Source organism: Ptychodera flava, chromosome 13 (genome assembly GCF_041260155.1).
Source record: "Ptychodera flava strain L36383 chromosome 13, AS_Pfla_20210202, whole genome shotgun sequence".
NCBI classification, from domain to species: Eukaryota; Metazoa; Hemichordata; class Enteropneusta; family Ptychoderidae; genus Ptychodera; species Ptychodera flava.
This window is the reverse complement of record NC_091940.1, coordinates 8,004,222-8,030,264: the sequence shown is the minus strand read 5'-3', so window position 1 is coordinate 8,030,264 and position 26,043 is coordinate 8,004,222. Positions and strand designations below refer to the sequence as shown.

At 36.3% G+C, this 26,043-nt stretch overlaps 1 protein-coding gene across 1 annotated transcript; it reads left to right on the top strand.

Moving 5' to 3' along the window:
* The first annotated feature begins 6,320 nt into the window (after positions 1-6,320).
* On the top strand, positions 6,321-22,062 carry LOC139147302 (trans-1,2-dihydrobenzene-1,2-diol dehydrogenase-like). Its single transcript, XM_070718349.1, has 8 exons — positions 6,321-6,866; positions 12,646-12,809; positions 14,648-14,786; positions 16,654-16,767; positions 18,484-18,608; positions 19,048-19,210; positions 20,327-21,334; positions 21,689-22,062. The coding sequence occupies exons 1-7, from the start codon at positions 6,659-6,661 to the stop codon at positions 20,455-20,457; spliced, it is 1,044 nt and encodes a 347-aa protein (XP_070574450.1). The 5' UTR covers positions 6,321-6,658; the 3' UTR covers positions 20,458-21,334; positions 21,689-22,062.
* Positions 22,063-26,043: the final 3,981 nt, after the last annotated feature.

Here is a 26,043-nt window from a genome sequence, read left to right as displayed (position 1 = left end):
GGATTATATATAAGCCTCTTTATGGACAATTTCAGGTTATTTCATGGTCAGGCATCCCCTATGTGATATTTGAGTGAATATACCAGAGGGTCCTTTGGTGACAATATTGAGAACAGGGCTGAATGTACACTCCTTCCCAATTTCATTCAAGAAGTGTAACATTCAGGCCCATGCTTACAGTACATCGATCCCTCCTATGGAAGCTAAGCCCACTTAATTTGTTGCTTCCCATACATTTCCAATGAGAGTGTACATGTATATATGATTGAAACGACAATTCCAATAACATTTATTGGTGTTCCTCAATTTTATCAATGAACAACATAGACATAAATGATGATGATGTTGTTTGTATCCAACCAGCAAAAAGGTCAGCAATCAAAACCATTACAATTAACCTCTTAGTGACGTTACCACCTCACAATCGGTGGTTCAAATCTCAAATGAAGTTGAATCGTCCAGATTTTGTTGGAACTCCTCCACACCCAGTAGCTGATATTAAATGAAGCACCCACATGTATATATACACTCACATGTAACTTGCACAGACTCAACCAAAGCAATGAGTATTTTAACATCACTAAATGCCCTTCATACATCTAACAACATACCAATGACAAAAGTCCCTCAAGGATCTTGAAAGGACACTATACACAGCTAATGTAACATGTATCAGCACCTTTGGTAGAAAATTGACGTTTTTGAAGTACCGTAAGTACTATATAGGTCTTATCAAAGCTTCCAATGGAAAATTCTAAGAAGCTTTTTAAACTGATAGTAATTTAAACGAACACAAAATGATGACTGCATGAGGGGGAAATTCACAAAACTGAAATGTGTATTTACAAAGAATTGAAAGGCATTTCAACTGGAAATTATCTTGCTCAGTGAAAAATCCACAGCTTGGAGCAGCAAATTTTAAATTTTGAATATAGTGGACAAGTACTAGAGAATGATCAAGACCTGTCGATGTAATAAATTGTACTTAGAAAATGCCCAATCAAGACCACGCAAAAAATTGAGGCTGAAGCACAAATTCTATTTATACTTTTTCTGTAAATATTACTCAAACACTCGTGGTGATTTCTTCAATAGCTGAAATTTCCAATATGACTATTTAATACAAAAACAATCAGAAATCAGTGAACATACTGCAACAAAATATGATTGAAATAGATTTGGGGAAATATGTATATTAATTCCTGCTTTTAAATTTGAGATGCGTGCTACAAACACCCAGCAGCTACAAACCTAATTGACACGCTCACGTACCAGTGTGTTTGTGTATATATATAATATATATAAATACACACACGCATACACAAACACATGCTAAAGGTTACAGATATGCTGTCCTTGTTGGAAATTACAGTGCTCCAAAGCAGAGTGTTATGAATAATAAGGGAGTGTTCAGAATTTAGGGGGGGGGGGGCTGGAGGATTTTCCTGGTGATTTTTTTAATGGCCCCCCTCCCAATATTATATACTTGCATATACTTGTATATATCTGTCTATCTATCTATCTATCTATATATATATATATATATATATATATATATATATATATATATATATATATATATATATATATATATATATATATATATATATATATATATATTGGAATTCCTGAAGAAAAGTTAATTATGAAACCTGAATACTTCTTTTGTTTTGTGCATTATAAATGATCCATTTTATAGACCTTCCCTTGATTATTTTGACGACAACTTTGTCCCAGATATTGTTATATCAATGGTCTATATCAAACACGTTGGTTGTAAATGTTGCTAAGTTGTTTTTAACATTACATACTAGTAGCAAGTAGTCAGAGGAAGAAACAACATGCTTATAATATACAAAACAGAGTGTGTTCACTGACTAGATAAGTTGTCTCACTTTTTTCAGAAGTACATAGATGGAAATGAATTTAAAAACTTTGAAAATGTTTGACTGTGGCCTGTACAGACTTTTAAGGTAGAGGACTACCCAATACCAAGAATGTTGTCATATTCTAGAAATCACTTACGTTGTAGCTTGTCAAATTGGTGTTCCCAATCTACTTTTTGAGAAAATTTACATTCAATTATCCATTACCCCCTGATTTGAGCTCTACATATGACCTTATTGCAAATTTGACCTGTTCAAAGAAAACAATTGCCCTGGTGGATAAAAATAGTTATTTCATTACACTCTTGAATTTTAAGTATTGTCTACATGTAGTATTTCCGATATAAACATCATGTATAAAGTTACTCATCCATTAACAAAGATACTACCTTATTTAATGTAATAAAAATTGTGAAAAAATGCTGAGTCAGCACTTTTGCATCAATGATTTTTCAAAGAAAAACATACAATTATGATTGTAAAAATCAAGCACAGTAACATGGTATTTGTTTTATATTTTTGAATAAAATGCATTTCAGTGGATCATTTACGAAAGTTTTATGAAATTGATAATATTCTTAGTATGTTTTCTGACATTCTACATATATGCAATCCTATGCAATGACTAATTTTGCATATCCCCTGGGTAGTCTTCTACCTTATGCCAAGAAAAATCACTATTTGCACCAAACCTACGATTAAGCTTATTTATCTTATTGCAAGGCAAAACCAATCATTTTATACTTTCATTCTGGGGTACCATGCAAATCCTCTCTGTACTTTTGACAGTGCAATTTGTGTAAATATTAAACATACAGGGCTTAATACAGGCAAGACTTGCCACTTCGATGCCTGGTATGCATGTTTTTTTACATTAACAGGAAGGAACCTAATGACTGGATTGTTTGTACAGGATACACAACAGAAAACCGACACCGAAATATATCTGACATGTAAGCCTTGAGACAGATTACTATCACCTGTGCAAATTAATGTCTTTACGACCAGACCAGTCATTAGGTTCCTTCCTGTTAATGATATGAAAACTTTTAGTGTGTGTAAAAAAAAACATGTATACCAGGCATCGAAGTGACAAGTCTTGCCTGTAAGCGCTGTAACTACCAAGTAAGTTTTCTCACTGATACACATGATACACACAAAGACAAGCACACAATTCAGTGAGAACCATTGTAGGAGCACATAATTGGCAAAGTGATATCTATCTTTGAAGTTTAATGGTACATAATTTGCAGGTCTCCAGATATTTATGGACTGGTCAGTTTCTTCAGCCTGGGGGGGGCCGGTGGATTCATGGGGGGGGTCACCCTGTTTTTGACTTTGGTGATAGGGGGGGTCACCATGTTTTTGAAATGCCCAATAGGGGGGGTCAGTGTGTTTTTGAATTTTGACACAGGCTCATCATTGCCTAAAATGCTAGTGTCAGCCACAAATTTCATCATTCAGTTGTATTTTTCGGCGCGCCCTTCGGGCGCGTAACTATAATAATCAGTCATATTTTTCAGCACACCCAACTTTAACATATCAAGCATACATACATCAGAGATATCTGTATGTTCAATATTTTTCAGCGTGCTCTTCAAGCGCATTACTTTAATATATCAGACATTTTTCAGCATGCCCTTCAGGTGCATGACTTTAATATACAGGCATATATATCAGAGATATCAGGATGTTTCATATTTTTCGACGCGCCCTTCGGGCGCCATACTTTAATAAATCAGAGATATGTTGATGTTTGCTAAGTGAAAGTGTACCATTATGAAATCTGCATTTCATATGAAAAGGATGACAAATTCTGTTCTCTCTATGAGAATTCAGTATGAGAATTTAGCAACTTGCACAAATATTTCACAATATATATATTTGATACAGTGACTTATTTTAGAGATAGAAAAATGACAAGATATCTTTCCTTCTCATTGATACAATTATTTTCCTTTGTTTCACAGGTTTTCTGTAGAAAGATGCTTTTTTATGAACAAAATAACAGTTAAAAAAGGCAGTTTTTGTCATTATTAGCTGTGCTTTTATGGTTTCAATGTTACACATCAGATTTGGCTAAAAAAGCTCTCCATGGCTCCTCAGGAAATCTAATTGGATGGTTGGCAAGTCTTAACACCCATCGAAATTTTTGATTCACTGCTTTTTCCTCTTTGATATTAATGATTGACATCCATTTCTGTACAACAGTTCAGGACATCTGGTTAAGCATAGAAAGTGTGAAATACATTCACAGCTCATTCAAAATACAGCTCATTCAAAATGTACTGTATTCAAACTTTAAGATTGACACTTTGAAAGTCCTATCTTACAACTGACATGTCAACAATTTCATTAAAACATAGAATGACTATTTAAAATATAAATATACCGGTATGTAAAATGTAAAATATAATACATACATATACATATATATATATATACTACATACATATATATATATATATATATATATATATATATATATATATATATATATATATATATATATATATATATATATATATATATATATATATATATTATGACGTTATGTCCACCTTTTATTTTACCTATGTCGCGCCCCAGGGGGGGGGTCACCCTGTTTTCGAAATTTGGAATAGGGGGGGTCACCCTGTTTTCAAAATTTGGAATAGGGGGGTCAGCCACTTTTTGACGTCGGAAAAAAATAATCCACCGGCCCCCCCCAGGCCGAAGAAACTGACCAGTCCCTTATGGAAAGTGAGATGTTACATGCACAAGTCCAGCTTACATTTTCATCTGATGATGCTGAATAACTTGCAGACTCACGGTGAAAATTGAAGAAACCCAACTAGTGTTTTCTTTTCTCTTTTTTTCACATTTGCTTGCCATAAAACAAAGTGGCTGCCACTGAAAGCAACAATCCTGAGGAATATTTCAGAACCTTTGTTGAACAGAACACCTTATCCATAACATGAATTCACATAATGCATATTTTATATTTCTGCTAGTTCCATTCACTAATTCAATGTTCATAAATGCAGATAACCCTGGATACGTTAAAGTTCACATTTTGTCAGCAGTACATTTTTTTATCAAAGTTGACAGAGGATGCATATTTCACAGTCTTTTACAAACTTTAAAATAGTCATGGTGTATATGTTTTAAGATGATGGAAACAAACATGGTAATTTGTTTTCTTGGCCTTTTCTGCCAGCCGTCACTGAGAAATCTTTGATCATACAAATCAGAACGAATGGGATTCTAAGTATTTATAGTATCATTACGCAATGTTTGAGCCTACCCACAATTCTCCTCTATTCATACACACTTAGATCACTTCTTGACTACAGCAAATTTTCTGTGTACACAGGATGCTATGGTCAATATTTCAACAATCTGGCATCATAATATTGATGCACATGATCTTCTGGATGCACATTCAGAATTATTGGAAAATCAACCCTTTTTCTGAGTAGATGCTAGCAAATTTGTAAATTTTTCACCAGATTTTTTAGACAGCCATGCATAATTCTATAGATCAGGACTTCTGCGCAAATATTTAATTGATTTTTTTTTCCGTAGCCCCCCCCCCAGAGATTGTAGTATTTTTGTCTGCCCCCTATTTTTCTGGGGGAAAATGGGTGCCCCCCCCCCTGGAAGTAAATTCTTGACACTCCCTGATACAAATTACTTCAAGTACAAAATATGCATCTGGCAATCATCACGTTTAAAAATATTATTATACATCTACCATCGAGAACAATAGAATTTAGCGTGCGCTAAAAAAGCCGTACGGAACTCGCGTCCGTTCCGTACGGCACGGTTTCAAGGCGCCCCATTCCCTGCGGCTGTATCTGCGCGTTCACTGTAGAACGGTTTCAAGGGACCCCTTGGACGAGTGCCAGAACAAGTCTCGCGCGCGCTCTGTACGTCAGTGTGTAGTGCACACACTCACAAACTTGCAGGAGCGCGTCCGAGGTAGCGTTCCACACTGGCGCGATAAAATCGGAAGAAAAATTGTTGACATTGCACGAAAACGGTCACTACTCCGACATTTTGATGCCCCGATCAGGAATGTAAGATGTATAATAATAAGGTTATTACGAAAATACCGTAAAGGATGCACTCGGACATTGGCGCCTCGCATCGCCCTCCGCTTCGCGTCGGGCGATACGCTGCGCCAATGTCCTCGTGCATCCTTTGCGGTATTTTCGTAATAACCTCATATTATTATACACATTATTTTTGTAACATTTTCATAGACTGATACTTTATCATTTCTATGAGAAATTTATTTCAATTTTAATTCAGATCCTATAAGAGATGAAATTTCAATAAAAAGGATTGCATGTAGAATTGCACTATTTTACAGAAGGGTGTACCCTTTACACTCATGAGCTCTCTGCCCCCATTCGAAATGGAGTCATCTTAGGTCATATGCCTCAGGTCACATGTCGTGCGTGACCCACAGTTGCATATAACCTTCACACAACGGCCGCTGTGTGGTATGCATTGGTTCGTCGTTTATCAGTTCACGAGTGACTGTGGCGTGACCCCCTTTCGATCGACAGCTTGCCTCCGCGGTGCATGCATCGTCGCATCATCAGCCCGCCTCTGTCTCCATTGTGTTTCTGAAACGCAGTGTTGCGTTTATACCGAGAGTGAGCAAAGTTAAATTCCAGTATAACGGAGACCCACTTAAGTGTGTCACAGTTTGCACGTGTTGTTAATCGATACCATCGAGTCGGTCGCCGCGAATTCGTTAAAACTTGAACCTGGAGGGTGCAATGGCTTCGCCAACACGATGGGGTATTGTGAGTGCTGGAATGATTTCAATGGACTTTTGTATTGCTCTTCGGACCCTCGATGCCAGCGAGCATCGTATCGTTGCCGTTGCCGCAAGATCACTCGACAAGGCTAAACAGTTCGCTGACAAACATTCGATTGACAAGGCGTATGGTTCTTACGAAGAACTTTCCAAGGACGATGACGTTGGTAAGTATATGTACCGGTACATATATTAGATTAGACAGGTTTGAACATGAACGCCAACGTGGATTCTACGCGTTCAAGTTCACGTAAAACGTGTAGCCAAACCTGTCCTTTGCTGGATCGCGGCCGGGGCGCGGGGCGGGGCCATGGCCTTGTGCAGTACTTACAAAAACCTTGGAGCTAATAAAAGGGAAGAAAAATATGATGAGGGATTTGATGGGCATGAAGTTCTCACAGCAGACCTAAGTCACCTTTGATTTTTTTATAGCAGATAGCTCCTAGGGTGCCGCATATCATATTATTTATGCACGGGTGGGATTAGACTAGATTATTGCCTCGGACAGGCTGCACGATTCAATCATATACTGCCGTGAAACCTGTTGGGGGGGGGGGGGGTCCTGCAAAATCTAAAGTTTTGTCTAAGCTCTCATTCACTCAATAAACACGTAGCTCACAATCTGTATTAGGGAAGGTGGCTCACAATCTTTATTCTGGAAGGTGGCTGAAGCTTTATTCTGGATTCTGATGTAGCCTTGAATCCCACAGTCTTAACAAAGAGAGAAGTGGTACAGTGGCTTGCACCCCGCACAAAAAACCAGAGATAAAAACCCTAATCCTTAATTTTTGTTAGGGAAAGGTTCTCTGGAAAAGCGTGGATGACTTGCTACAGAAAAAACAAAGGTGTGAGACCTAAAAGATGCACAGTAAAAGAGCGTAAACTTAGTGTAACTATACAAGGAAAGAGGTCAATTTGCACGATGTGCATCTCAGATTTAAAGGTTGCAATTTGCCACTTAGGGGGGGGGGGAGAACTTGGCCTCTTGCGACATGCTCTTTCTGGTTCAAGCTTGCAGCCTTGAGTGACACGACCTCGTGCTCCATCAAGGTCATTAGCGACCTTCAAGACAGTACCCAATCATACACCTACAAGTGTTTCCTCCGAAACTTCTGACCAATCGCTAGTCAGTAAATTCCCGCCTCCGGTTTACTTAATTTGTAGCAAACAATCATACACTGGCCGCCACAGGCCCGAAAACGGCTGCAGATGCCGCTGCCGACAAAACAATATTTTAACGCTTTACTGCGAACCGCTATAAAATATTAGTATTGTAACTTATTGTATTTTTTGTATTTGTTGTGCTGTTATCAATTATAACAATGAAATAAACAGGAAAGAGGGTAGGGGGTAATTGTGCCCCTCCCTTTTTTAGACTAGTTCATGTAGACAGTCCCAGCGGTATGCTAAATTTCTATTATTATCATTATTATTTTTAAGATTTTTTGATAATTTTGATAAATTCAAGCAGGCATAAGAGCCTTAGATGGAGTAGGCTGAATAGAACTTTTTTGATGTTTGCATATCTTGTGTAGACTGCAGTGAGTGGACAAGAAAAATGATGAAAGTAGTGTTTCCACGTTACTTTTGGACATTACCCCTTGACTGTATGCTGCGTTCACACAATAACATACTTTTCACATATTTCAACCCTTACACATGCAGGAGCTAATAAAAGACCGAAGTATGACTGTCTCCTGCAGTTTATAATTATAAAACGTCCCTTATATAAGGGACTTTAAGGGTCTCCCCTCCCTGTACTGAACATTTTGAAAAGTGGACGTTAAAATTTTGCCATTATATGCGGCGCGCTGAGAACAGCTGTCTTGATCATGTGAATGTATTTGCATAGCCCCTTTTTGTCATCACTTGCCCCTTCCTGTTCAGCACTTTATGAGTGATATATCTCCCTATTTTCAACCCCCAATGTACATATGATCGATGGCCCCTTAGTCTAATAAATTTAGTTTCGCTAGGGTTTCTGTTCCATCAACCAGAAGCATGGCTCTTATTCCCTTAATTTTTGAAACCATCGAAACTAGAAGACATCATTTTGACAATAGATTTCTTTCACTCTGAGTAGGTCCAGAGAAGAGTTTTGCATATTGTGGTTGGCATATTGCAATTGTCAGTGCTATATAGTTCCCTGCTACAAAAACTAAGGCGCGACTTTTTAAAGTTGTACATGGGCTGTTTTACTTTGGTATAAAGTGTAACCTTGAAAGTTACAACTACAGAGCACACTCTACAGTTTTTCATCAAAAAAGGGAAGTGGTCAAGATTCTAACATTTTGGCCAAGAAGTACATGTACTCTGCATTTTCTAAAGACATTAATTTTATGAAAGTTGGCATTGGGTCAAAAGTTGTGCTAAAGTCAAAAATACGACTAAAAGTCCACACATCATATCATAAAAATTCCTCGCATATGATTTAACCTGTTCACCGTATGATTTAACCTGTTCACCCCTAATTCCCTGTAAACAGGTCCACAATCACCATTGATAACATTGGGTTTGGGTCAAACCATGGTGGTGAAAGGGTTAAAGCCCCCACTCAGTTATCAGATTTATCTAATCTAAATATTATTTACTTGATGAAATATTCAATGGAAAACAAAAGAATGACAAACTGTTAATGGGCTATTAACACATTCGCTAATGCGAGAACCTTGGATTGAGAAGGGCGCCTTTAAGTCGAGGGGTGTTATATGAAAACTATGTGTTGTCCCTTCAAACAATCTTTATATTGCAACTAATTGGAGCCCAAAGTACACCAAACTACAGTCCCCCCGTAGTGGGTGGAGGGACCAAACTAAGGACTGAAGAGTTTTTGTCAAAAGTGAGAGTATAACCTGGAAAAGCTCAGCAATATGCGTTGTTTTGTTCCTGTATGGCGATGTATACATGTAGGGAGTCCTGACAAATTTTCGAATAAAGTTTGGAAAAAGATACCGTTTGCAATACTTTGGTGTCACAGTCTGTGATCATAGGTGAATTTTTCTCCTGAGTGCATTAACCAAAAACTCTACAACACTAACTAAAAAATGGTAATCAGAAATTTTCTAGAAATTTCATCATCAAATTTCAAATTAGTATATTAAAGCTATTCCATAGCTAAGACAAGAGAATGTATGGTAGAAATTGGTGAGAAATTGAGAAACATATTTATCATCGATGCAGTTTTGAACAGGGAAATAAAACTGACAAACGGAAACCTCTTGGTGTAATGGCCTTGACATTATTGAAGAGAGTTTTCTTTCATCCACCATTTGTTTGGTGCAATTATGTGCTGTATGACCTCACTAGATGAGTCCTGTCTGATAGGATAAACTCTGAAAACACACCTGAGACTTTAAGAAGCTTAGAGTTAACGATAGAACAAAATGTACTGCAATTCCATTGTTCAGTGTTTCATCAGTTTTGTCTATTTGATAAGTTGAAGCAATACATTGTATATCTGTGATAGTATTGAATTTTGACAGATGAAATAAAGAGAATGATACATATGTTCCTAAACTTGATGTTCGCTACAACAATATTAGAATGTTAAGTACTTAAAACTAAATTTTCTAAACCTTGATTACGTCAGATTTGAGTATCATTCTTTCCAATCTAAGTGTCTGTCCTAATTTTTCCAAATTGAGAACCACACCTGTCTATAGGCATAAATTAATTAAGCTACTTAATAACTGAATCAACATGACTAAACAGCAAACTAAATTTTTATGGCAAAATTTGATCAACATAAACCTCTGTACTTGTCTGTTTCAAGTCATGGTTTTTACTTTCTTAGATAGAGCCAATGTTGATGATGTTCCACTCAGTACATTATATCCAATATTGAGACCATTTTTTAGCTCATATTTGGTTTTATATATAAATACCAAAAAGAGCTTATATGATGAGTCTGAGTGGCGTCTGTATGTCTGTATATTTGTTGGTATGTGCGGATGTATGTCCGTCACACACAAAGGCTCCCATACCGCCAAAGCTACCATCTCAGTATTTGGTGTACAGGTAGATGTAGGGGTTGAGATGTGAATTTGTTCAAATGAACACATCAGTGTCAAAAATGTGCAAATGAGGTAAGAAAAAGAGAAATTCTGCTAATGTAGGAGTGGTGGCATGCTACTCCACTGAGCTTGAGTCATTTCCTGTCATTGTTTATGAACTGTTACATATTAACAGACCTGCTCAAACTAAGGGACGGACCATTAGATCTTGGGAGGGGGTGGTCACAATGAAATTGTGAACATTTTTTTACAATTGTAAATTTCTAAATAATTTTTTCCAAATGAGGAAAGCTGTGCTAATTTTTTTTTCTGAGTAAATTTTCGGATTTATAATTTATTTTAGTTCGATGCTGTTTGAGGATACAATGTACATCCATATCACTAGCGCAAATAAGATTGCGTGCTGTAACTACAACATACATATGGCCCAGTGATTTATATTGCTGATAGATTTCGCGAAATGTTGCAGATCATCTTTTGACAAGCTGAGAAGCTGTTTGCAAAAAATGTGGTGAAATTTCAATATTATTTGTGTTTTTAGGACAATTTTTGCCCTTTTTTGATCAAAACATCTATTTCTCAGTAGCAGCGTGTCCAACTTTTGTCAACTTGTTTTTCTGGTTTAAATATTTCTTGTTGTTTTTCTGGTTGTACTGTGCAGAATCCATTGTTATAACATTGAACGTAGAATTTTCCTGCACTGAACAGATACAAACAACATTTATTGTTGATCTTTGGTACCCATACTGGTATGTACCAATTCTGATCAAATGTGAGCGACACCGTATAATTGTGGTATTTTTTTTCATATTGTATGGTGGGTAAAATCCATAACATGTCGATAGTTATCATAGATACTAATTCTTTTTACTCTACTTGTCACCTAGAAGCAATTGTTTTCTCTTTTGGTGATAACATAAAGATTTGAGTAGATCTACAGAATTACAGGTTCTCCAATTTTGTCCACAATGAATTTCTCTTTTAGCTCTTTTTTCTTTCCTTAGCAAAGAGTCACTCCAATATTGATAGCATTATCACATATATGCTCAACACAAAGGCTCTTTTCAAAAGTTGAGTTATCAAATGGCTGTGTTTTTTATTAGCTGTTGGCAAAGCTGTAGCTTTGCTAACAGCCTCTACGTTATTATCTTTATACATGTGTCTGTACCAGCTTCCATACCTTCAACAGCTTCAGTAAATTACAGACGGTTATGAAAATAATTGTGAAATCATGTGCCCATTACTAATATGAAATTCTAATTTTATTATTGCCATATAGTGGATGGAAAAGTTTAATCGGGAGAGCAAGCTGTATACTCTCAGTGCTTTTTGCAGCAGTTGAAATTGCAGAATTTGATCGATAGGGCAGTTTGTAGATGATGTCATTGTTGTCTCATCAATGTGCAATAAATGATAAATAAATAAATGCACTGTGATTGTTTACATTTGAATTCTAGTCTGGACAAGAATTCACTTGTCAACAATAACAATTCAGTTTACACATGTACAGACTGAGTTGACAAGATGAGTATCTCAATATGCAAGGGTTAAGAAACTGTAGGTAGTTCATGCTTTGAAATTTAACCATTCCCTATCAAAATCGATAACAATTGTGTTATACTGTGCAAACTTTGGTACAAGAGAAACAAATTACCGACAATATTTCCAGACACTTAAACTTCAAAATGGCTGCCCTCCCTGTTTCGATTTTCACAAAAATAAGCCAGTGAAAATTTTATTTACTCAAAGTAAGTCCCCACACATAGCAGTACAGAACAATATTGTAAAAGTTTGAGAGTCCTTGAAAAACAGTCTTCAAAAATTATAGCTACCGTACTGTCCCTTTAAAGCCAATAAAATACCTAAATACAGTAGTGTTTCCAGTGTATCGATGCATTAAAGCCTGACAGGTTGTACCTCTCTCTCTTGACAGATATTGCATATATTGGAGCCATCCACACTGAACATGCCAAGCTGAGTAAGATGATGTTGAATGCTGGGAAAAATGTACTCTGTGAAAAACCAATGGGCTTGACTGTCAAAGAGACTAAAGAAATTTTGGAGTTGGCTAAAGAGAAGAATCTCTTTTTCATGGAGGTGAGACAATAATTAGTTCACATCACTTTTCCAGAAAGTATATGACATTTATGACCCTAATCAAAACCAGTGTTATACTGTGAAAAAACTGTTCAGTTCTGAAGTTAAAAAATACAAAAGTGGGATTTATTTGGTTTCAGTATCAGTAGTGTGTGTTTGCCAAGGCTGTTAGTCCTGTTTTTCCACGCATGTGGTTTGTAGATCCATAGTTGAGAGATGGTATGTTGGAGATTTCTCCCAGCGGCTGTCGCCAAAGATTATATACTGCATTGTATGTCAGTTTATTTTATGCCGTAAGCATGCAAAACCATATAAAGTTATTCATCAAGTACTTGGATATTGACCAAAAAAATTGTACAATACATGGCCAGAAAGTGCATAGGCATAGTAAGGGCAAGACTGAATCCTCGATATATGAGTATGTAAATCCCAGTATTTGTCAATAACCTTATCGATGTACATATTGTAAAGTTAAATCCTACAAGTAAAGTAGAAAATGTAGGGTGCAAAAGAATTTTCGCAATTTCTTTTGTGATTTTAGGATATTTGATATATTTTGGAAAGGATACCCTTCCCATATCAGGTTTTCCAGGTGTTTACATAAATACAGCTTGGAGGTCAAAGGTCAAGTAACCTCCTTACAGCCAGAGTCACTAGACTGTGAGCCACTGTTTGTATGACTCCATGTACACTGACATGAAATATACCGTACTGCATGATGACACTCCATACATTACCATAGTTGCTTGTCATTAAGTACCGGCAGACAGTCCTTGGAGTGACATGGCCCTTTTTTTCTGGGTCACAGGGGCTGTCCGCCATGTGTGGAACCACAAACTGTGTAACTAGGGGAGGAAGCGAATGAGTCAATTATTAAAAGACAAAAGTCAATCCATGGGAGTCAGGGTCAAGGTAATTGCTTTGGCCAATCAGTTTGGTTGTAATTTTACCAATGGTTGATAAACTACTTTGATAAAATCTCCAGATCTGTTTCATAGGGGTACCTGGTGACCATGATGAAAAGATTAGTTTTCATGTTAAAGCCATTTTAGGAAGATTTTATTGTTTTTAACTTCAGATGTAATGTAAGAGTATTATACCATTACCAGTACACGTATACAATTTAACCATGAACTCAAATTAGCTTAAATTGGTACTGCAGTTTGGAACAGTTTTAAAACATCCTGTTTTTAATGGCAGTCAATGCTCGACCCTGACATGAGTGGAAGAAGAGCTATTAAATTCTGAAAAAAGAGTATAGTTTGTGTCACAGCCCTTTGAATCTACTGTTTCCGGACTTCTTCCAAAATTCAACGTATATGCACTCAAGATTGTCATTGTTTGGATCGTTAATTACTGTTCTTGAAGTCAATGAGGAGCAAGGTGTACACCTTCCAATGCGACATGCCATACATGTACCTCTACTATAGTTTTTGATCATATCCGAACTCCCCAGTTTAGTTTGGAAGATTACATTTAGGTTATTACCTGCAGTAACAATGAAATGTTCAAACTTCAGAACTTAAAATTCACCAGGCCATTGAATTGCAGACTTCAACTACACCAGTTTGTTTATCATCTTTACGCTATCTGTGCGAAATTGTAAGGTCAAATTTTGACCATGGGTGTTAAAATATGTGTACCGCTATATCTTTATAAGATGTTAACATGAGACAATACCACTTTTATGTTTAAACATGTCTCATTTTTAGCAATATCTTACTGCACTTGTAACGAACGTGAAAGAATTATTTGCCATTTTCTTCGCCCGTGTTGTTATTCTGTCAATTGTATTTCTATAGCGACCATAATTCAAATTCTCTTAATTTCATTATCAGGGACTCTGGAGTCGGCACTTTCCAATCTACGAAAAAATTCGCAGTATTGTCTCTTCAGGTAGAATTGGTAATGTGGAGATGATCACTGCAGATTTTGGTTTTGCCGTTCTTTCGACTGTTCCAAGGTTTGTCAAAAAAGGTAGGTGTTTACTCTGATTGTGTCATCAGACTTTGAAAGCTGTTTGAGAGATGGTTTATCAAAAACCCATCCCAATATTTCCAAATCATAGAGGCTTTTAGTGCAAATTACATGTATTTCCAGTGATTTTAATAGTACAAATTAGAATATGTTCTTCATCAATGTGGCAACTTCCAAGTCTGAAACAAAATTGCAAGGCTGGGTTTGTTTTTGTGAATTTTTAAGAGCTACAATCAGTGCAGGAAAATCTGGATCATGAAGTAATACAAAACGCAAACTTTAGACAGAATGTGGTTAGTCCAACACCATCATCTTGGTCATTTTCATAATAGGCAATTTTCAACTGCTTTTTATCGCATGTTTGTAAAATATGACCTTCCCCAGGAATAGGTTTGTAAAATATGACCTTCCCCAGGGATAGGTTTGCAGAATATGACCTTCCCCAGGAATAGGTTTGTAAAATATGACCTTCCCCAGGGATAGGTTTGCAGAATATTACCTTCATGTGATTCCTCTTTCCTATAATTGCAAGCTCTGTTACCTTTTTACTATGATTCAGACTAGATGTGCACCATTTTCTCCTTTGAGTATCTTGTGATAAAATCTTGTGAACAGTACACCTTGCATCTCAGGAAAGGTATTGTGCTAGTGTAGAGATTATTTTCAATTATAAACTTACAGGAAAAGTTTACTCAAACTACTAATAGCTTTTTTATTTGAAATAGATTTCTTTTAACTCATTTGCTGATTAAAATTTTTTGTAGAACCTTTTGTCTGTTTAATACATGACATTTGTTGATCATAACTCCTAGACAAAAAAGTGCCTGTAATACCCTGTGGTCCAATGGGGGTGGGGTATTTCGATGATGTCACATTCTCTGATATTCTTATGCAAGCTTAGGGGGCCTGAATAGGGGTCTTTATATGCCATACAAATAATACAATGAAAACAGATGTCACAGCAGAGATGGTCAGGGCCTTCAAAGCCTGATGGTATGAACCTGAATATGGAAATTAAAAATGAGTAAGCTTGGATACCAATGACATATCTCTTAAAATCTACAATTTGGCTGTCGGCAATCTGAATCACCACCTCAAGAAAGAAATCACAAAGTTTGTCAATGCTGGAACCTAAGGAAAATGCACCTTGAAGCCATTTCTCCACGTAGCAAAGTCATGTCCTCGCATGAAATGTCATCAAGTTCTGCACATTCAGTACAAGTTACATGTAATGAGACTCCCTTCTAGTGTTACCCTCTAGTCGACATTTTAAAATGTGAATTTTTTTTTTCGTATAGGTATTTACACATACTGAGTGGGAATTATGCCCATGATGGCCATCATCAATTTAGTCATGTTATGCAGTTTTAGCATTTATTTTCCATCATAAATTTGACAACACAATAATGTTCATAACCTTTTGTTGCAACTTTTTCTTTAAAATTCATGAGAGAAGCATATTTATGTGAACAATAATAATTGATCATTGTAAATTGAGGATATTGAAAAAGTAAGTCAGCCATTCCTAAATTCAAAACCTATTCCAAATATAAAAGAGAGGTAATAGAGATAGAGTGCTCATTCTTATTTTTGTACTGCATTCTCCTACTTGAAGATGAGTATAGTTTATTTTCTTGCTACAGACAACCAAAAACGGTAATTCCAGATATTTATTTTGTTGACTCAGATCCAACAGTGTTGATTTTTTCTTTTTTGGAACTCCATATGTTTAATACCAGCATTCCGGTACCCTTACGGAATACTGTTAACAATAGTAACAAAATCAACAGTTTCAAACTGACAAAGGTCATTCCACAGAATTACCTTGTAGACACATACCAGTATATATTGAATTATTTATTTGTAGAGCTGGCAGGCGGTGCCATCTTTGATATTGGAATCTACCCAATTCAGCTTGCTGTAATGATTTTTGGGAGAGAAATGCCAAAGATCACAATAAGAGGAAATCTTGCTGAAACAGGTAAATCTCTTTCCATAAATTTTAGCAAGATAACATTATTGACACTCTTTTCTGGTGTCACAGTGTTGTTTTTGTCATCGGTGACTATTGCAAGTAAATGGTGGAAGACTACCGTATATTTGTGCACATGCTGGATACCAGTCATATGTGCATAAAATGAACTAAAAAAGTTAAAATATCCCATCATTTTACTTGATATTGCCGTAAAAAAACAGTTTTAACCTAAGCATCAACTCAAAAACTCCTGTTAAGAGAATAGTCTGACTAGAATTTTACAATTTATAAATTGGTAACTATTTGTATTTTGACAGAAAACTTGTTCACTAAATATTAACTGATTTGTATTTCCTTTATTTTTGAATCATGCAATGCTGACGGAGAGACCCATGTTAGCTTTGTCATATTGCTTTTTTACCATAATTGCTACAAGCTATTGTCTGTTCAGAGTGACACACTCGCATAATAGACTCCTTTATGTAACATGAAATGACTTCTGCATCAATGATTGAGGAGAGGAAAAACTGTACCTGATTATACCAGACAAAAATCTTCGCAGTGGTCTTAACTCCTGAAACAGATCAGAACTATTTTTTCAAATTTTTTGCACGTTGGATGTTTGGCCAAGATTTGAAGCAGATAACATGACAAAATTAAAAACACTTGCGTTGAGACAATTTCCAGTTTCCAAAAGCCCTTGCTACACTTATTATGCCTCGTTCATTTCATATCCATGCAGTGTTCACGCATGAGAAACTCAACAAGTGCATTATGGTACATGGAAGACTATGTTAAATGGCAACAACACACATGTAACAGCATGGAGTTGGAAGATTGCCAGCATCAGCTTACATGTCACACATGTTGAATATTTAGCATTTGATTAAAAGGGATTGTGAAACCTACCTTTTTCTAAATGTAGTATTTTCCCACTCCACCCACTATCACACTGTCATAGAGCATATGCAAACATGGCTTTTCATAATATTTTTTAGAAATCACACCATCTAAATGAGGCGGATTATTACAAACCTGGCCAAAAATTGCTGATCATCTGATGATGGTATATTAGTAGCTGTCATATTTCTCCAATCACCAAAATTACTAAAACAGTCATGACGTCAATGCTTGCATTTTACTTCATTTTAATTTGTTAAAACATATTACAAAGACATCTGAATGTCATTGACTTGAGATGTGATAGTGGGTGGAGTATCCAGATAATCCATTAGACTATGCTCATCATTTACAAGGCTGTAAATGGACTCTCCATCTCCACAACATCTCAGGAACTAAATGAGCTGCGTTCTCCATCACCCACTCTTCATTCATCAGATAATGTAGTTTCAAATGTTCTTCCACAAACATGCACCTGAAGGAAAATTTCTTTAATGCAGGTTTGTTTTGAATTTTATCAGTGGCTCTCAGCTTTCCCTCCATCTTCAAGTCTGATCCAGCCATTTGCCCAGCTTGCATGTCTTCCTCACCATGAATTTGATTTCAGGAGATTAGATTACTCCCATCGATTTTGCCAATACTGACTACATGAATAAGAAATGTCCCGGATGACAAGTGGGCCAGTGTAATAGATTTCAATGTCTTCTCATCACCAGTTCACCAGATCCTTGCAGAGTCTCCTAATACATGTACATATTCACCAATCACAATTTGTGTGCCCACTCTCACAGCATGTTTGTTTTTACATTGTTCACCAAACAGGAGTTGATGAGGCCTCAACTTCAATACTGCAGTACAGTAACAACAGGATGGCTGTCCTCAATTTGCACGGCAGAGTTGATTTGAATAATGAAGCCAACATATACGGCACAAAGGGAAGACTGAGGGTGAATAAGACCTATGTTATATTCATGTTGTTTTGGCAGCCGGATGTAGGAAAATGGGAAAGATGGACTGCATGGCTTATAAACAAGTGAAAATTGCAATGTGTGTAAAGTGTAATGTATGGCCAAATTTCCATCTCTTTGTCATGCATTCTGTACAAGCCATGCCGGATAAGTACAACTGGTCTGATGTCCAACTACAGGTTCATCTTGTAATTAGTTACAAGTACATGTATCATCAATCAGAGTATTGACTCAGCTTAGGCAAACAATGACTTTAAATGATGAGGTTGTACTTTCAATGACACAGATCTGGCTAGCTTTTTCCATACATGTGTACGGTACATGCACATGATATACATACCGGTAGATATACATAGATATACAGAGATGAGTGGGGATGATGTTTAGCAGTGATGTGGTTGATCAATTTTCATCGCAGGTATCACTGCCATTTTGGGCTCCGACAAAGATGACGGTAGAAGACAGCAATGGCGTTGAGGTTGTTGAAGAGCCTTTACCCAAGACAGTGATGGCAACTAATTTCATTAACAGTGCAGGACTGAGATATGAAGCAATAACTGCCAGGAGATGCCTATTGGAAGGTCAGTTTAAAACCTTAATTGTATCATACAGTATATAGATGGGACAAATAAAGTGATCTGATTGGTTGAGATGTTAGAAGCACCATGCTATATTTTTGATATAGCATGGTTATAATACGCATGAGCTCTTGTCTAGAGAAAATTTCCTTTCTTGACCTATCACACATGAATTTCAAGCTACTGTGATAGCATAAACCTGGTATATCACTCAGCTATGACCAGTTCATGACAAATATGCGATAGCGATAGCAAATGCATATGTGTTGTGAACTGGTCAAAATCTTGTGGTATACCAATGTTGCAGTCACAAACCCTGGGACACTGTGGCCCTTTACCATTTTGTTTTGGGAACAATTTGCACAATTTGGGGACAACATGCATCTACAGTTGTCAATCAAATTTTGTATCATTTTTGTCAAGTAACAAATTAGTTTCAAAAAACAAAAGCTTGGTTGGACTTCAAGCAAGTTTTCACATCAAATACAGTGTTTTGATTACTTTTAATCACAGCTCCAAAATTCAAAACTTTGTGCCTCAAAATAATCATTCAAAGGCCACTGTTTTGTATCAGCATACCTACAATCGGTAATTATGTTGCAATGAAATCTACCAACCCCCAACCACCCCTACCCCCCTATTCTAAAATCAATCTTTGTTCAGCGCCAACTCGACAATAACGCAACCAACATATTGAAATGAATTGAAACTGTATCCAATATGATTTTTACATTATTTTACCCACATTCTGAACCACCTGAATGTCAAAGCAATGCTGGTGATAGCGCTGGTGCGGAGCCACACTGGCCTGGTACATGCAAAACAATATAGCGATATTTTGTGATACATAAAAGCAGGATGTTGCAATGTAGTGGGCTGTTGTGATATAAAAACATGTAGTGAGATTTTTGCGCACGGTAATCAAAATACACCCAAATCCTTTCCCCTAAACACAGAAATTGTGTTTACCATGCACATGTTTTAGTTATCTACGGCCCCTTATGAACTTAATTCAGCAATAGATAGTTGTGATCTATATAAACAGATTTCACTTACTAAGCTTATGCAACAATCTGAGATAGTCCCATTTTGAAGTTTTATGTGATTTTTCTTGCCTAGGTAAACGAGAGAGTGAGCTGGTCAGTCATGAAGACAGTATGACATTTGCTGCTATTATGGAAACCATGCGACACAATCTGGGATACACTTTACCAGGCGAACAGGAGAAAATTGTCATGCCTTGCCAGTAACTGTTTTCTCTTTAGATTATCAATGCCAAAAAAACAGTGCCTGTTATTGTTGTATTCACAGTGATTTAAGATTTCATATTTAAGCTAGTGGTCCAGGAACATTTGTATGTAGATAAGGTTTATCACACTCAGTGCACATCCAATGTAACCCGTCCCAAATCTAGAGTTGTAATGAGATTTTGACCATGTTTAACCCTTTCACCATCATGGTTTGGCCCAGACCTGTTGTTATCAATGGTGAATGTGGACCTATTTACAAGATATTAGGGGTGGACAGGTTAAAAAGGCAGGTCACTTATCAGCTGTATCTTGAAACAAATTGATTCACTTGACACAACTTCCAAAGGATTCCCTGTAAACAGTGAGTGTCAACAAGAACTAATTCAAGAAGCTAGTATTGAGTAACTGCTGCACTTTGAATGAATGTGCTATAGTTCAAAGGATTATGGGAATGATTGAAAATGTGAAAAGAATAAAAAATCAGAACCTCACAAGCTGGTGTGACTACTTTTTGTTTAAAGGCCTGTGCTGGCGTCAGATTGTCTAGCAGGGAAATCTACTCATTAGATTACAATTTCAACGGGAAACAAAGGGCAATGACACTCCATAATCCTCTTATAGATTAAAACAAACTCGATCCCAGGGATCAAGTCCCTGTCCTTTAAGAGACAGAGATTTGTGAAGGAGGAATGTGCCTCGGGGACAGATATTCAGACTTTGAACCTTTTCCAATTCTTTTCTGATCTACCACTTGTGGGAGCTACTTTTAAAGCTTTTGCGTAAAAAAAACGTTTCACTGTCTTCGTTTTTCAAAAATTGTATTTCCGCCATAGAGTTAACACTAGGATGGCGTCCATATTGAATTTCAAATATCATGGCTAGTATAAAACTGGTAGGTGCAAATGCAGGTATGGTTGGGGAGGGGGGGGGTAGCACAGGAAGCATGCATAGCAGCATTTTACCATGAAACCTTTTACCCCACCATTTTTTGTGGATATTGTCTGCAATCACAGCGGCTTCTATGCCGCTAAAAGCCCCGCCCCATTTTTTTGCGGCATATCGTCTGCAATCACAGCGGCCTGTATGCCGCAAAACTGTGCCAGAACAGATCTTTGCATGATAAAATATGAATAACCTGCTTATAAGCCACAAACAGTTGCAGCTTGGTATCCACAACTATTGTGGGTTAGCATGCACAACTATGTGCCAGAAGCCATATTTCAAATATCAGGAAATCTCTGGTAATTGTCTCTCTAGTACCAAACTTTGCATTTAGACCCTGATATTTTACCAATTTTGTATTTAGACTCTGATTTTTATTTTTTGATTTGGTAAGAGAATGGTCGAAATCTTTATTTAGGAAAGTTACAGCAAAAGTTTAAGTCTTTTACTTTCGAGGTGCATACTACTAGTACCTTAATTTCATGGTGATATATGGAGTTGTGTATTTTTATAAATTTTTAGATGTTTGTTTCATTTAAGGTATAAAAAAAATTTTCATTGATACCAATTTCTGTGATTGCATTAAAATTTAGTTTGCAGTTAACAACTTGGAGGTATATTCATATTAAGGGAAAAATTTCAATAAACAGTGATTTTAATACATTTGCAACTTTTTATTTCAAATCTTTTGGTTGGGATCCTACATTATTGTCATTGTATGCGTGATTTGTCATTTTTGGACTCCATTTCAGTGCACCAAAACATTGTCCAATTTTGCCATGGTGTCTGTCTGTCTATCTATCTGTCTGTCTGTCTGTCTGTCTGTGTATGTATGTTACAGAGCATCATCAAGCACAATATCTAGATCTGATAAGATTACGGTGGATGTAATCTGCATAACAATGGTCATTTGCATAATTTATGAGCAAAAGGCTATATTGCAAGAATTACTGTACCAAATTTCACGTAATTATGCAGGCACTCAGTATTCTATAGTGTTACTAGGCTAAGTTCATTTGCAAATTTAATAAATTTCTGTAATTAGGCTATATATCAATACTGAATACACCTATTTCGGCCAGACCTCTGCCATTAATTGATCATACTTAGGTCTTGTTAGGTTGGAAGTTTGATGAGCATGACCTTCTGTTTATGAGCTCATTTACATATTTAATGGATATGTGTAATCAGACCGTATATCAAAGCTCAATGCACTGACGTTGATTATGATGGCAGTTTCACTTGTTACATAGATTGTGTTTGGAAATGGCATGCTGGCAATAACTGATTTATAGCTCTTGTTGGTTGGCTTGCATATTTTATTCTAATTTGCATAATTAAATTAACAATTTCAGAAAAAACAAGATACAGATTGAGAACAGCCCCACAAAATTTGAGGAAATTTGCTGCAAATGTTGATCAACTGGGATATATCAGCCATGAAAGATATCAACAGGTACCATAAAAGTTATTGCTAATTTTCATATTATATGAATCTTACATTTGTTGGGGATATGTGTGGATTAACTAGATCAAACTTGATAAAGCTTGTTATGGACATTGAAGATATTATTATAAAACAATGTAGGTTGTTAAGGGATCAGCTAATTAATAATTTGCATAGTTAACTAACTTTCTAATTAGGGATATATATTTGGATTAAATCAATCATATTTGATGAACTTTCATAATTAGGGATTTATCTGGATTACCTCAACCAAAGTTAACAAAACTTGCTGTGTACATTGAAGATACTATGCCTTCAAATTCATCAGAAATTCATTAGACATTTTGAAATAAGCTAATTACCAATTGTACATTAATGAACTTTTCTCATTAGAGATATATATCTGGATTAACTTGATCACGAAACATGTTTTGTACAAATGAGACACATTAAATAAGAAGGACTGGACCAGCTGATCACAACTCCAACATATAATGAAACATGGGAGCATTTTGAGTCCATATCTGGTGTTTGCTATGAAGTAATTGGATGTTGTTTGACGTGAAAGCAACAGTTCCTTGAAGCAAGTATCCATTGTGATGATATATTCTGCTTTCCTGTGCATTAAAACTTTATCTTAGATGCAGGCAAAGTGCATGCCTCTTCCATATCCATTTCTGGGCAGCGCCCTCAGTGGCAGAGCAGAGGAACATCGAGCAGGAGTAGGTGGCATTCCAGTTTAGCTTAGAAGGCACTTTGTTTATAGAATGTCCCAATGTATGTCCTACAGTCGTTGGGAACATCATTGACAACATCAGAAAGTTTCTATCGCTGTACACACACTTAACAAGAATTATCAGTTTGTGACCAGATTAGAACCTTCCCACTGGAGAACAGTAATTATCTGCATCAAGGACACTGTGCTCACATTTGTTTAGATTTGGTAGGTCAGAATGAATGAAATGCTAGATATTGTGTTGAGTTGTTCATGGTTTCCTTGAACAACAATTTCTGTATAGCATGACGAACAATCTGGCAGTGCTAACAATGCTGCCACACCTACATGACAATGGCATGCGCCAAAATGCCTCTAAGTTATTTAACAAGTATGACAGTGTCATCAAGCTAAATGGGGAAACGTCCAACACAAACTAACATGTATTTTAGCATTTTGCATAGCAAACTTCAGGGAATCAAACAAGAGATTAGTTTTATAATGAAAACTAGACTTTAAAATTAAACCCAAAAGTGACCAACATGAATAAAGTCTACCTAAAGTACTTGCATGCACCAGGGAATTTATGAGTTTTTGACCAAATATTGCCATAAAATACAATGTTACAGGTTTTATCACGATTTGAACAAAATTGAAATGTATCATCTGTAGAGACCTTCATATCAACTTTAACAGCAATTGAATGAGCAGAGCCAGAAAGGTTTTTTGACCAAAAATAGGAGAAATCTTCAAAAACACAAATATGCTAATTTCACCACAATTTTTAAAAAAACTACTCGGGTAATCCTTAAAGTCCCTTCAATTTCAAAGTAATCAGATGCCTCAAAAAGAATATTTTTTGACCCCCCCCAAAAAAAATGTGCAAAATTGCCCCAAAATACAAATGCGTACCAAGTTTCAAAGCAATCGCACAACTGTTTCAGAGAAGATATTTTTGGCCAAAAACACAAAGAATGACCAAAACTGCTAGTATGCAAATTATCGCAGAAATTTGAATAACCTAACTAAAGTCACTCAAATGAATCTGTACCAACTTTCAATCCAATCTGGCCTGTAGTTACAGAGTTATGGCAATTTGCAGGTTTGCCGTTTGTTATCTCATTTACACATTTTTGTGACTGACATGTCCATTTGAACAAATTCATATTTCCACCAAATGTACACCAAATATGAAGATGGTTGTTGCTTTTGTTATCCTCTTTCTGATGTGGATGGACATGGACACCAACTCAGATACTTATACATGAATACAGACAGACATACAGACAGATGCCAAACACCTGACCATATAAGCTCTCTTTGATATATATACACATACCAAATGTGAGCTAATATTATTCAAATTGTCATAAATGCTGTATAGTTTACTTTTATATGCATAACTAATGATTAGTTCTAAAGTTGAGTTCAGAGGCACTTTATATACATACGCCAATATTGCAATATAACTCATCTCTTTTTCAATTTCAATCATATGGGAGCAATGCTATAGCTTTAGTTGTTCCACTTGAGTTTTATCAAAGTTTTAAGAATCTGTTTTTTATTTATGCATATTGCTTCTGTTGGTCATTATTTCAGTATCAACTGTGAGGTGTAGGAGAAACAAATTGTGAACAAGGTGTGATAGTTTTCACTCAGTTCGCTATACTGCCCACATATCATAGTATTTGTCGTTAATGGGCTCACACCTTCAGGTACTTGTGTGTGTCGATAGCATATGCATAAAACAAATGTGACAAGTTGTAGAATTTTGTTTCGCTTTTTCGTCCTCTCATTTAATGGAGAAAGCAAATTAGTAGGCATTGTCACTCAATGGGGGAGCGTCATAGAATAAAAGGGTATAATTCTAAAGTGTATATCAAGTATGAAGTTCTTCACATTGAATATTGTCATTTAAGCAACTTGTTCTTTCATTACTGACAAAACATACTAAAATAAGATACTTGCCAGCTTTGAATTACCATTCAATTTCAGCAAGAGTGAACAAATCAAATCATATATTTTCCAATGAAAATATCTGTGTTTATTAGCACCAACAAGCATTACACTACAGCATGGGTAGCTTCGTTTTCTCAGGTGACCTGACCGAAGCTTGCTTTGAAATCTCGCTGTCTCTATCAATAATTGATTATGCATCTAGATAATTGACTTCTTTCATCCCTTTAACAATCATTGCCACTTCATACACGTCCTCTGTGATTCTAAAAATTCTTATATGCATTCACAAAAACTAGTTGTGAGTCACATTCTGCAAAATCTCGTGATAACAGGGTGATTGCCATCAGTCAACCAGAGAAGTTCAGCGTGTTGGGTGCTTTTCTTAAAAGATGTGGCATGCCTCGTTTTGACTGCATCCTATCTCACCTGACATGCAAAAACATGTTTGAAACATTTTATAAGGAATAACTTTTGATTTTGAGATGAAAGTATTTCGGTCAGTGTATGTTGGACATACTTAAAG